Raw genomic sequence first — 13,822 nt, forward strand, 5'->3', positions numbered from 1 at the left:
GGGAAAGGAGGTTTGTCTTCACAATGTGAAGACAAACCAAGCGTCAACCTACTTTCATGAAAGGTGCCAAGGGGCCCACAGTTTAGCATCTGATCTGATGGATGGCTTAACTCACTCGAAGTGCTCTCCACAAAGCACCTTGAGTAGGGATTGGGATGCCACTGAAAAATATCTGTAGTCTCCAGGATTCAAACCCGGGCCCTCTTGGTGGGAAGTCAGTCCTTAGCCACTGCACCATCCCAATCCTCTGCTCCAAATTGATAGATGGCATTTAGTTCCCTGCATGCCACCTCATTCATAGCGATGGAGGGCACACTTCGGTGATTTTGTGAAAAGAGGACGGCAAGCTATTTTAGCAAATTGTGTCACCACAGTTGCCTACCTTAGGGTTGACTTTCTTGCAAAACACCATTTCCTAAGCAGAATATATTAAACAAGACTGACCTAATACCACAGCATTTTCTATGGGTTGAATAATTCCCCCTGATTTTAGGAAAACCAATAGCTCTTGGTAAGAGAAATTACAAATACCAAAAATGAAGGAAATTGGAAGTGGTATAAGAGCAATGTCACTTTGTAAGACAATCTCCATTATTATTTCTAGATGAAATAGCAGTATTATTTCTCCTTAACATTCATAATGTTTCGAGAGAAATTTCAGCTAAATCTCACACTGTATCACTTGGTATTAAGAAAAAATGAGGTTTGGAACACATCTGTTCTCTACCAAGTTAAGCAATTATATCCATTTTAATACTGTGATATTTTCTTATTGAGTAATAAGCAAATTTTACTATGAACACCTTATCAAATGAGTAAAAAAATTTGATATGTTATTTTAAACATGATAAACATACAATTATTAGGAAACCTTATTTGTTATATGTTCACTCATATTTGAAAATGCACCAACAACTGGATCATATATGAATTAAATTCCCAATTTCACAGAAAAAGGAGAGCAATTACATTTGCTCACAATTTGATTCAAGATATAACAGAGCAACTATACATCAAATGAACAATTTTGTTCATTTGGAAAACAATGGCACACAAGTAGTAATTATAATTCACAGTCGTTAATCATCCTTTTACTGTCAGCTTTTAAGAATTACCATTCACAAAAATATCATCAATGTACTTTTCAATTTTTTTTATGAATAATGACTTGTGAACATTTTAAAGCAAACCTATCCCAATGACTGAGTATCCCCCAGAGCATTAGTCATTTGTACACTATACCTAGTTTAAGGCTTGACATAATTAAATAAAATTATTCCCACAGCTCTGCTCATATCACAAAAAACCTGTGGAAGAACATTTAATCTTTAGACACATGAAAACTTATCCACCTTGAAGTGAAATCAATAAACAAGCCCGCATAGCTGGTTACACAATTCTTGTGATTTTTTATTCCCAGGGAACTTGTCTTGATGACAATCTGTGAACATTCACAAAGAGTAACATAGATATATTTACAATTAGTTCGGAAACGAAATCCTTTGTACTTACACAAGCACACTTGGACAACATCACTTAATTCCTAAAGTTCATTTCACACGCAACACCCGTGAAGGCATGTTCATTCTGCAAAAAGATACCTCACACCTTGTTAATAAGTCACTCAGACTCCTCCTTGACCTCACGCTCTCTTCTTGACTTCTTCTTGCGATGTCTGTGACCCGGGCTGCGGCTCCGGCTCTTGTGCCGTCTGCGGCGCTCAGTACTTCGACTGCGGGATCGATGGCGATGTGACCTATTGGGAAATGGGATTCAAGGGAAGCATTAAATGACTGGCCCTTAATCTATGTCCATCTAATGAGAACTGCTACTGCAGTTTGCCTATAGCACTCATTCCGCTAGCAACTTAGCATCACCAGTGATCACACTGTTTTCCAAATTTGTGTTAAAACCTAAAAAAATGATTTTTTGTGCATGGTTTTAAAATTGACCACAAAATAAAAACCCATAAAAAGAAACCCATTAGAGAATAACAATGGAAATTTGAGTAGAATTGATAAGTAAAATCATTGAAAATCGGGAACAAAATGTGCACGTGGCTGACCCAGCATGCTCATCAACAGTTGGCCTTTTCAATGCAACAATTTCAGAGCGTAAAAATCATTCGCCTTGACTGGGACTCGAACCCAGATCCCTCAATATCCGGTCGAGTGCTTTAGCCACTTAAGCTACCGAGGCGTCCTCTTAAACTCTGAAATTTTGGGGCTTTTAAAGGAACTAGATGTTATGACGAAATACCGTACATACAATGTCACATGCATTCGTAGTCGTGCACGAGGCGCCACTGTCCACGAGGTTAAAGCCAACTTTAAACACTTATGGTGTTTTCCCTTTGCAAATTCCAAAGAAACTGCGGGAGATGCCGCAACAGTAACTTTTTAACGGAGTCATCCGCTAATGTGCATTTCAATGCAACAATTTCAGAGCGTAAAAATCATTCGCCTTGACTGGGACTCGAACCCAGATCCCTCAATATCCGGTCGAGTGCTTTAGCCACTTAAGCTACCGAGGCGTCCTCTTAAACTCTGAAATTTTGGGGCTTTTAAAGGAACTAGATGTTATGACGAAATACCGTACATACAATGTCACATGCATTCGTAGTCGTGCGCGAGGCGCCACTGTCCACGAGGTTAAAGCCAACTTTAAACACTTATGGTGTTTTCCCTTTGACAAATTCCAAAGAAACTGCGGGAGATGCCGCAACAGTAACTTTTTAACGGAGTCATCCGCTAATGTGCATTTCAATGCAACGATTTCAGAGCGTAAAAATCATTCGCCTTGACTGGGACTCGAACCCAGATCCCTCAATATCCGGTCGAGTGCTTTAGCCACTTAAGCTACCGAGGCGTCCTCTTAAACTCTGAAATTTTGGGGCTTTTAAAGGAACTAGATGTTATGACGAAATACCGTACATACAATGTCACATGCATTCGTAGTCGTGCGCGAGGCGCCACTGTCCACGAGGTTAAAGCCAACTTTAAACACTTATGGTGTTTTCCCTTTGACAAATTCCAAAGAAACTGCGGGAGATGCCGCAACAGTAACTTTTTAACGGAGTCATCCGCTAATGTGCATTTCAATGCAACAATTTCAGAGCGTAAAAATCATTCGCCTTGACTGGGACTCGAACCCAGATCCCTCAATATCCGGCCGAGTGCTTTAGCCACTTAAGCTACCGAGGCGTCCTCTTAAACTCTGAAATTTTGGGGCTTTTAAAGGAACTAGATGTTATGACGAAATACCGTACATACAATGTCACATGCATTCGTAGTCGTGCACGAGGCACCACTGTCCACGAGGTTAAGAGGACGCCTCGGTAGCTTAAGTGGCTAAAGCACTCGACCGGATATTGAGGGATCTGGGTTCGAGTCCCAGTCAAGGCGAATGATTTTTACGCTCTGAAATTGTTGCATTGAAATGCACATTAGCGGATGACTCCGTTAAAAAGTTACTGTTGCGGCATCTCCCGCAGTTTCTTTGGAATTTGTCAAAGGGAAAACACCATAAGTGTTTAAAGTTGGCTTTAACCTCGTGGACAGTGGCGCCTCGCGCACGACTACGAATGCATGTGACATTGTATGTACGGTATTTCGTCATAACATCTAGTTCCTTTAAAAGCCCCAAAATTTCAGAGTTTAAGAGGACGCCTCGGTAGCTTAAGTGGCTAAAGCACTCGACCGGATATTGAGGGATCTGGGTTCGAGTCCCAGTCAAGGCGAATGATTTTTACGCTCTGAAATTGTTGCATTGAAATGCACATTAGCGGATGACTCCGTTAAAAAGTTACTGTTGCGGCATCTCCCGCAGTTTGTTTGGAATTTGTCAAAGGGAAAACACCATAAGTGTTTAAAGTTGGCTTTAACCTCGTGGACAGTGGCGCCTCGCGCACGACTATGAATGCATGTGACATTGTATGTACGGTATTTCGTCATAACATCTAGTTCCTTTAAAAGCCCCAAAATTTCAGAGTTTAAGAGGACGCCTCGGTAGCTTAAGTGGCTAAAGCACTCGACCGGATATTGAGGGATCTGGGTTCGAGTCCCAGTCAAGGCGAATGATTTTTACGCTCTGAAATTGTTGCATTGAAATGCACATTAGCGGATGACTCCGTTAAAAAGTTACTGTTGCGGCATCTCCCGCAGTTTCTTTGGAATTTGTCAAAGGGAAAACACCATAAGTGTTTAAAGTTGGCTTTAACCTCGTGGACAGTGGCGCCTCGCGCACGACTACGAATGCATGTGACATTGTATGTACGGTATTTCGTCATAACATCTAGTTCCTTTAAAAGCCCCAAAATTTCAGAGTTTAAGAGGACGCCTCGGTAGCTTAAGTGGCTAAAGCACTCGACCGGATATTGAGGGATCTGGGTTCGAGTCCCAGTCAAGGCGAATGATTTTTACGCTCTGAAATTGTTGCATTGAAATGCACATTAGCGGATGACTCCGTTAAAAAGTTACTGTTGCGGCATCTCCCGCAGTTTCTTTGGAATTTGTCAAAGGGAAAACACCATAAGTGTTTAAAGTTGGCTTTAACCTCGTGGACAGTGGCGCCTCGCGCACGACTACGAATGCATGTGACATTGTATGTACGGTATTTCGTCATAACATCTAGTTCCTTTAAAAGCCCCAAAATTTCAGAGTTTAAGAGGACGCCTCGGTAGCTTAAGTGGCTAAAGCACTCGACCGGATATTGAGGGATCTGGGTTCGAGTCCCAGTCAAGGCGAATGATTTTTACGCTCTGAAATTGTTGCATTGAAATGCACATTAGCGGATGACTCCGTTAAAAAGTTACTGTTGCGGCATCTCCCGCAGTTTCTTTGGAATTTGTCAAAGGGAAAACACCATAAGTGTTTAAAGTTGGCTTTAACCTCGTGGACAGTGGCGCCTCGCGCACGACTACGAATGCATGTGACATTGTATGTACGGTATTTCGTCATAACATCTAGTTCCTTTAAAAGCCCCAAAATTTCAGAGTTTAAGAGGACGCCTCGGTAGCTTAAGTGGCTAAAGCACTCGACCGGATATTGAGGGATCTGGGTTCGAGTCCCAGTCAAGGCGAATGATTTTTACGCTCTGAAATTGTTGCATTGAAATGCACATTAGCGGATGACTCCGTTAAAAAGTTACTGTTGCGGCATCTCCCGCAGTTTCTTTGGAAGTTGGCCTTTTCTTTAAGAACAGGGACAAGACTAAGGAAATAGATGCTTCAAATTGAGCGACTAGAGTATCAACTCAACAGATATGTACTCTCAACAATGTTCAAAGGTTGCTCCTCATATGCACCAACGAAAAGCGATAGCCAATCAACACCATTAATGAGAATATGGTTTGTGAGACAGGGAAAGTGACTTTTGCTAACCTTGTTAATAAGATGTCTGAATCATCAATGGTCGCATTAGTATGTAAGGGGAATGTTTGTGGTTTGAGAAGTTAACAATAAGTACCGCCATCCACAGCATTGGGAGGCATGGTGAAGCAGCAAGCTCTGAGTCAAAGGCAGAAGAGAACTTTATCGAGGACTTCAAAATGCTTGTTGATTTTGAGGGTTGCCTGCCACAACATGTTTTTAATTGTGTCAAGATGGTTCTCTTCGGGAAGAAGATGCCAAATCACACCTGTTTGCACAGATGACAGTAGAAAATAATGCATAGCCGGAACACATGGCAATGAAAGGCTGTCAAACGCAGCTGATAGGTATAAATGCAAGCAATGATTATAAAAACAAACCCCGTGCTTGTTTTCCTATCAGAAACTCCAAGAGCCTTCATTTGTTCAACTATCACTCAGAGTTGTATTTTTACCAAATTTTGAAACGTTGGTGAAAACAAATGCCTCTCAAAAGCCTTCTAGTCAAACAGAATTAGTGATGTATCATCAATAATTAACAAATAATTTAGATACTTTTTTCCTTTTACAAATTGAGTCTGCATTCCTGGTAGCAGAAAAGGTAAACCAGATCCACCACCCTAAACAATGTATAAATAATTTTCTTTTGATAAACCTTGCTCTTAGGCTTATTTCTTAGACTCCTAACATTCTTTCCCCTTAAGAGTCAATTTAAATATAATAGCCCATGGCTTTCTTGTTCTACCCCCTTCCTTATAAAATTGTGATGTTTCTACAATGTAAAACAACATTAGAATAAGCTATTAAAATACAGGTAGGTCTTGTCACTCACTTTTTTGATGTACATCATTTACAATTAGATTCTTCTTTTGCAATTTATGGAGGATCAATGACTCCGTGCATTTTTATTTACGACCTATTGACTTCAACCTAGAAATACCACGCTCCAGGGGAAGAATGGAGGGCATGGTAGTCCACTGGGCAGGGTGATGGTCTACTGACTTGAGGGCCCAGGTTCGCCTGAGTAATGTCTCTGGGCATGGTCAGTTTCACCCAAGATGTGCAATCTTTTGGGCACCAAATCTTCCTGGGTAACCATAGGCGGCAGACGAAAAGGAACTGGCCCCTGATTTGCAATTGTTAAATGCTGTTGGGCTTAGTATTAGTAGAGCTACCTTCGCCATCTCAACAACCATCAGGTTGACTACTGCAGTTTGGTTTAAGGGAAGAAGGTGTCATAAAAGATTTACCTACTACTACATTATCATTGAATTATTACATGTTTCAGTTTTATTTCAAGTGTAAGGCAATTGGCATTTATGACTCTGAATAATAATAGGTGGATCATTCTATAACTCTGCAGAAAATCCAAGATATGGCACTCATAGCATTGAAAAGGTTGGTTTTTAGTATGTGTCACTTCTCACGAGACAGCTGTTAAATTTTCCGCTATACCCATCATGTGATTTCATTTTCATATTCATGCATGGAAGGCAAAAACTTTTGTTTATTCAGATAAATAGAAAAAAATGAGTTTTGCAGGATGAATTAACACTTCTATTTACAAGACCTGACACCTTAAGAGATCAAAGCCAAGTTGGGTGAAGTTCATGGCACACCTGCTCCCGTGTTTGTGACTGCTAACAAAAGGGTTTTTATTTTTAATTTAAAACAGGATATTATTATTAAGTAATCTACCAGTTAAGGTAGGTTTTTGGATGGACAAAACTACCAAATAAATGTTTTAGGACTGCTAACAAAACACAATACAGCAACTTATGTCTACATCAGGCCCCTCTTCATGTCTAAGTACTTCCTCCCTTAATCCCATCCAACATCCCTATCCTGTTCCTGCCCTTCCCTTGTTTGCCTCACATTATCCCCTCTATTACAGTCTTCAACATCCCACTACCGATCAATATGCCATTTATCCATTTTTCCTGCCTCCATAGGATTTCTCCCAACAAACCCCTCTCTCACCCACCATACCAAGTACTTCTTCATTTGGTCCATTTCACCTTCACCATTCTTCTCCACACTCACATTTTAAAAGCCTCCAATCTACGTCCATCCTCCTGCTTCAATGACCACGTTTCCTTGCTGTACATAGCTATGCTCCATATTAAAGTTTTTATGAGTCTTTTCTTAATATCCTTACTAAACGTCCCTGTGGTCAACTCCCTCCTCCTTGTGAAAGCCTCCTTGCCTAGCACGATTCTCCTTACGTCCCTACTACTTCGACCGTGTTGGTCCAAAACACTTCTGAGATACGTTAACTGTTCTACCTGCTCTTGTTTTTGCCCTTCTATTTTAATGTTCAGCTTAGCCTCTTTCTTTCTAGAAAATCTCATTACCCTTGTTTAATTAATATTGATTCTAATCACATACCTGTCGCACTGAATTTCCAATTCACTCAGCAATGCTTGCAACCCCTCGGCTGACTGACAAACTAAAGCTTGGTCATCAGCAAACCTAACTGATCTTACGAATTCCCCGCCCACTTTCATTCCTACCTCCAGTTCTTCCCATGCCTCTTTAATCATTTCCTCTGCATACAGGTTGAACAGCAACGGTGATAATGGGCAACCCTGCCTTACACCTCTTCCTAACACTGCCTAACTGGACTCCCCGTTCCCCACTCGTACCGGAGCAGTCTGAGACATGTACAGGTTGCGGATTAGTCTCCTTTCCCTCCAATCTATTCCTATTTTCTGCAATATAATCATTAGTTTTTCCCAATTCACTCTACCAAACGCTTTTTCGAAATCTACGAAACAGGCAAATACCTCCTGGTTGTGTTCTATATTCCTCTTGATTAATAATCTCATTACTGCAATGGCATCATGCGTACCTCTCCCCTTCCTAAACCCAAACTGATCATCCCCTAAGTAATCATTTGCCTTACTCTCTATCCTTTTGTTTATGATCCTGGGAACAACTTTAGCTGCGTGGGATATCAAACTTATTGTCCTGTAGTCCTCACATGGTGTAGCCTTAACCTTTTTCGGAATAGGAACTAACGTTGACCTCACAGTGTCTTCCGGCCAGATTTCTTCCTCATAGATATTACGAATGAGCCCATATAGCCTCTTCCTCCCACATTTTCCCAAACATTTCAGTAGTTCCGCAGGAATATCATCCACCCCCACGGCCTTATTTAGTTTCATCTCCATTAATGCCCTTTCTATCTCATTTTCGAGTACGCCTGGACCTAAACTATTGTCCTCTATGTCATGTTCCTTTTCTATGTATAACTTTGTTGGTCTAAGTGCTTTATTATACAGTTCTTCTATATTTCTTCCATCTCTCTTGGATCTTTTCTGGGTCAACTATTATCTTACCCCCATTTATCCCTAACTGTTAGCACAGATCTTCACTTCTTACTTCCCGATAATGATTTAACCTTACTGTATAGCGCACCAATTTCACCCTTCCTCTGCAAACTTTCCATATCCTTGTGCTCAGTCTTTTGTTTTATTTGTTGCCCGTCTCAATTTATTATTAAACTCTTTGTACTTCATTTTGTCTAACTCTGTGTTTACATTCTCCCATTTTCTCCTCTTGTCCATCTTCGTAATTATCTCATCCGCGATCCATGGTTTGCTAGTCTTCTTCGCGTTAACGGTTTCAATAGTGTCTTTTGTGCCTTTCGATATCCCTCTCTTGATAAATTCCAATTTTTCTTTGATAGTACTTAACTCTTTACCATCCTCCATGATTTTCTCTACAGCCTGCTGATACTCCTTCGTTGCCAATCAATTTAATGCTTCTACATTCCATTTTCTGACCCGCCGCGCCTGCCTTACCTTTTTGAAACGAACGCTACACTTCATAAGAACGAAATTGTGGTGTGAGTCCAAATCCACTCCCGGGAAGCTGTGCGAAATTATCACACTGCTCCTAAACCTGAGTCTAACCAGAATATAATCTAACTGATAGCTTTCTGAGTCCCCTGGCATTTTCCATGCATACCTGTGAATTCAGTGGTGTCTAAAATAAGTGTTGGTGATGACTAACCCACGTCTCCTGCAGACGTAGTCCCCCACTTCATCACCATCTCTTCCTTTGCCTACCGTCGCATTCAAATCCCACATCACTATCAAATGTTTCCCTGCAGGAACACATGCTATTATGTTCTCTAACTGATCTTATATCCTATCGACGTCTTCCTTCATATGTCTGCTCGGTGGCATGCATAGCTGATTAATAACCAAGTTCATCTCTTCTGCTTTTATCTCTACTACTAATATTCTATCCGTTGTATGTTCTATGTTGACTACGCTTCTTCCTACTTCTTTATTTAATACTATGACAACCCCTCGTTGGCTCTCGTCCCCGCCGCTGTATATTATTCTATAATTATCACTCCAGTAATCCCTGCTAATCTTCCATCTCCCCTTGCAAAAACCTATAATATCTGAACTTCCCATTTACATCTCTCGCTTAATATTCTCTAATTTTCCTCTCCTCAACATTGTCCTAACATTCCAAGTTCCTTTTCTAACTAAATTGGTCTTCTTCTTCTGCGTCTTCTGTCCTGCTGCTGTCGGTTTTCCCTTGCAAGGGTTTCATGGGATGACGACTGCAGAAGCCTTGTGTACCCCGCCGCCGGGCACGACACACGACTATTTGGACCAAGCCCTGTAGTTGACAGGACTCATATTCTCTCTAGAGTCCATCATAATCAATCTTGGGAATGATAATTGAGGTGGTTTCCCATTGCCTTCCTCAAGAGTGTTTTTAAAGTGACACCATCACTCAATGGCCACCCCACTGGGGTCAGACGCCTTTGCAGCTGCCTCACTGAGGAACAGATGCTGGGTCGACTACCTTTCCTCTGGCTTAAAACCTTCGACCTTTCTGGCATGGGTGACCTTACCAGGAGCAATTATTATTACTCCCGCCAGCACAGCTCTAGGGGTCATCAGAACACACAAGCCCTTCCACCACCTCAATGTTGTAGTCCATGGGAGGGTTAAAACAGGCTGTACATTCACAAATGATGAACATCTTTCGGGACATCCAGTGGAAGTGACTTCCTCGAACACAACAAACTTTACAATACAGTATTGAGTGATCAACAAATCAAAGTTTGTGAAATAGATGATGTCACAGGCATATTTTCAATTTTGCATGAAAATTGCGTGTGTTAAATACCATCATGACGGGAGCTGGCATTTTCTCTCAGTGGAGGATATATCATGTGGCTGATTCAGAGAACCTTGCAAAATCCTACTTAGTGGAAGGCTTAAAAAAGTTGGAGAGATGGAGGTAAAAATGTATAGTGCTAAAAGGAAATTATGTTGAAAGCTTAATGTACCAAAATCATTGGTTTTTCTATTTTCTGTTAAGGACTTATAGAACAATCCATAAAAAGTTTGATTAACATTCATTGTGCACTGTGTATTTTAAAGCACCCCAGAAAGCAGAAAAATAGGAGAAGACAAAGGCTCTCAACAGCATTCCGGAAACAGACTTCCAGCGGGCTTTTGACGAGTGGCAGACAAGCCGAACTACGTGTATCGATGCAGGAGGAATGTATTTTGAAGATTATTAAGTAATTGTAATGATAATTGCAATAAATTTTGATTTTTGGAACCAGTCCCGATACTTATTGTACAGACCCTGTATACAACAAAAATATTAATTTTCCATAACATATGGTGACCATCAAAATCAGTCTCATAAAATCAAGATTATTTTGTAAGATGATAAATAAGCAGTGGTTTTTACACTAAACAGGATGTTAGAAAAGTGACAGTGAACATTTTTTAGGGTTGATAGATCATACAATTGGACACCTCTTTCTTCATGTTGATAAGTCCAAAATGACTTAAATAAAGTGTAATGGAAGAGCTAAAATTGAATCAAAACATTGTGATAGCAATAAAAAATGCATCAATGTTTACAACATGATCGAAGGTCTGAATTTTTTGTTTGTCATGTTTATGCACATCTACAATAAAAATCTGTATTTTTCTTGGAATGGCATTAATATTTTGTGTCTGAACCATTACTTATTCTGAAATACTTTGACCAAAAATCATTTTTCCAGGATATCTTTATAAATTTCTGAGACGGAAACAAGTGTTCCATCAGGAAATCAGTAGAAACCTCATTTTCTTTTTAATGATAGAAATAAAATATGCCACAGTTATTATTTATAATTATAATATTAGCTTCTTTAAATGAAAACATATATAACATGAATGGATCTGAAGTCCAATTACCTTACATACATTATACCGTGGGGATCATTAATTATAATCCACCATTAGCTACCACGTACGTAGTTTTATGCCAAAAATATTATCTGAAATGTCTCATTAGGTAGCCTATGTATATACAGGGTTCATCCGGAAAATAAGTGTACTGAGCTCAGGAAAAAAAATTTATCACACTTTTACATATCTTAAGCTAATATTCCTCAAAATAGGACCCTTGTGAGTCGATACACTTGTTCCAGTGGCGTTCCCATTCCTGGAACGCTCCCTCGAAGGCATCATCGGGAACCTCTCGAAGACACGTTGTCACGGCCTCTTTGACGGTGTCCAAAGTCCCGTATCGCGTTCCTTTCAAACTCCTCTTTATCTTCAGGAACAGAAAGAAGTCTGGTGGTGCCAAGTCCGGGCTGTAGGGCGGGTGCGGCAGCGTTGCCATGCCGTGCTTGGCCAAGAAGTCCGACACGACAAGCGCGGTGTGAGACGGCGCATTGTCGTGATGCAGCCGCCAGATGTTTTTGATCGCTGGCCGGACGCGGGCGACTCGTGCACAATTGTTTTTGGCACATTACACTGCTCTGCTATCATCCGAACACTAAGACGATGATCAGAGTTCAGTACATCGCGAACTTTTCGCACATTTTCGTCGGTGAGTGTCGTTCATGGGCGTCCAGGCCGTGGTTCGTCGTCGACCTCTTCTCTGCCCTCCACGAACATCTTGTGCCACCGAAAGATCATGTTTCTGGGCATGGCTGCCTCCCGGTAAGCCTCGTTAATCATACCGACAGTTTCGGTAGACGATTTCCCAAGCTTTACCGCAAATTTGATGGAATAACGCTGCTCCAAAAACTTCGGCATCGCGTTCCGTGACGTGGGTCGAGCGTGGAGGTTTGCGTTAACAGAGCTCCTCACTACACCACAGCTCAGAGCCGACTGCCTTTTTCAGCGTCGCTTGCCAACATACCCCCCTCCAATCGCAGCCCGTCAGAGCGGTGCTGGGTGCACCTGGAGCGGCGGGAAAAAATCAGTACACTTATTTTCCGGACGAACCCTGTACGTTTAGTCTTGTATGATAGATTTTGGATGGACACGGTCTACACAACTATGAAATGATAATTCCTTTGCCTCTCCAAACAAAAAACACCCTGATATCCAACACTAAAATAAGCCCTTCTCAATTCTGAATATTTCCTTCCTCAATTTATTCCGTCCAACATGCCTATCCTCTTTCTACCCCTCCCTTGTTTGCCTAACCTCTACCAATCTTCAACATCCCTTTGCCTTTCGAAATACTCTGCATCCACCTTCAATGCCTCTTTTAGATTTCTCCAAACAAACCCCTTTCCTCCCCCACCATGCATTTTTCTTCTTAGTTTATTAACAATTATTTTATTTTTAATATGTAGCAGTTATAAATTGTCGGCAAACATAGTAGGACCAGAATTACCTCAGTCATTGAGGCACCTAAAAACCAAGTTAAAGAACAGATGCAGATGACTGACCTGTCTCTGTGTCTTCCCTCCTTCTCCTTGGGAGGTGGTGGTGGTGGTGCCACTACCATGTCATCCTTGATTCTCTCGTCATCAGGGTCTCCCCTTCCGGACATTGAGCCACTGCCCTTGATACTGCCCCCAAAGGCATCTTGTGAAGAGTCCTGGCTGGCCAAGCCTGGCTCCTCCTTGTGCTCCTTACTGCCCGAGTGGACAGGGGGTGACACGGGCGCAGGAGGTGCATTGGCCAGGGGCAGCGGGACCACCAGTGCAGAGGACGCTGACCCACTCATGCCAATGGGAGGGGGGGGGTGGGCCATCTCAGCCCCACTTGCTGAATCCCACGACTGGAACAATAAAAAGGCAGCATCACGGTGACTCTTTGACCATCTTGGGTATTTAAAAGAAATCATTTCTCTGCTGGGCAAGGTTTGAATTCATCCAAATTCAAAGATATGCAACAAATACCCAAGTTACTCAAGTCACCTCAACTATTGCTCTATACTATGTTTCCTTAGAAATTTTAGAAATGCAGGGAAGGAGAATGCCTTGGTAGGTTAACTGGCTACCCTTGGCCAGATATTGAGGGATTCAGGTTCGCAACTTAGTGTGAATAATTTTTAAAAATGAAATAAAAATGGAATAATTTAATTATTACATTTTTATGAGAAAAAGAAGGAATTCACTGGAACACTGTGCATACATAAGCTCTGAAGTGATTTTGCACACTCACTTTGTGAGTTC

The 13,822-nt window shown here is 41.3% G+C and overlaps 1 protein-coding gene across 4 annotated transcripts in view; it reads right to left on the bottom strand.

Moving 5' to 3' along the window:
- Positions 1-819: 819 nt before the first annotated feature.
- The window catches only part of Fip1 (Factor interacting with poly(A) polymerase 1), a 32,302-nt gene continuing 19,299 nt past the window's right edge, over positions 820-13,822 (bottom strand). The window contains exons 9-10 of one of the 4 annotated variants that reach the window (XM_071596029.1): positions 13,091-13,425; positions 820-1,756 (exon numbers count right to left, since the gene is read on the bottom strand). In XM_071596029.1, coding sequence (XP_071452130.1) covers positions 1,621-1,756; positions 13,091-13,425 — 471 coding nt within the window. In that variant the 3' untranslated portion in view covers positions 820-1,620. The remainder of the gene's footprint in view (positions 1,757-13,090; positions 13,426-13,822) is intronic. The other 3 variants (XM_071596028.1, XM_071596031.1, XM_071596030.1) reach the window with 3 other exon arrangements.

This window comes from Hetaerina americana, unplaced genomic scaffold (genome assembly GCF_022747635.1).
Source record: "Hetaerina americana unplaced genomic scaffold, ioHetAmer1.1.p SCAF_73, whole genome shotgun sequence".
Classification (NCBI taxonomy): Eukaryota; Metazoa; Arthropoda; class Insecta; order Odonata; family Calopterygidae; genus Hetaerina; species Hetaerina americana.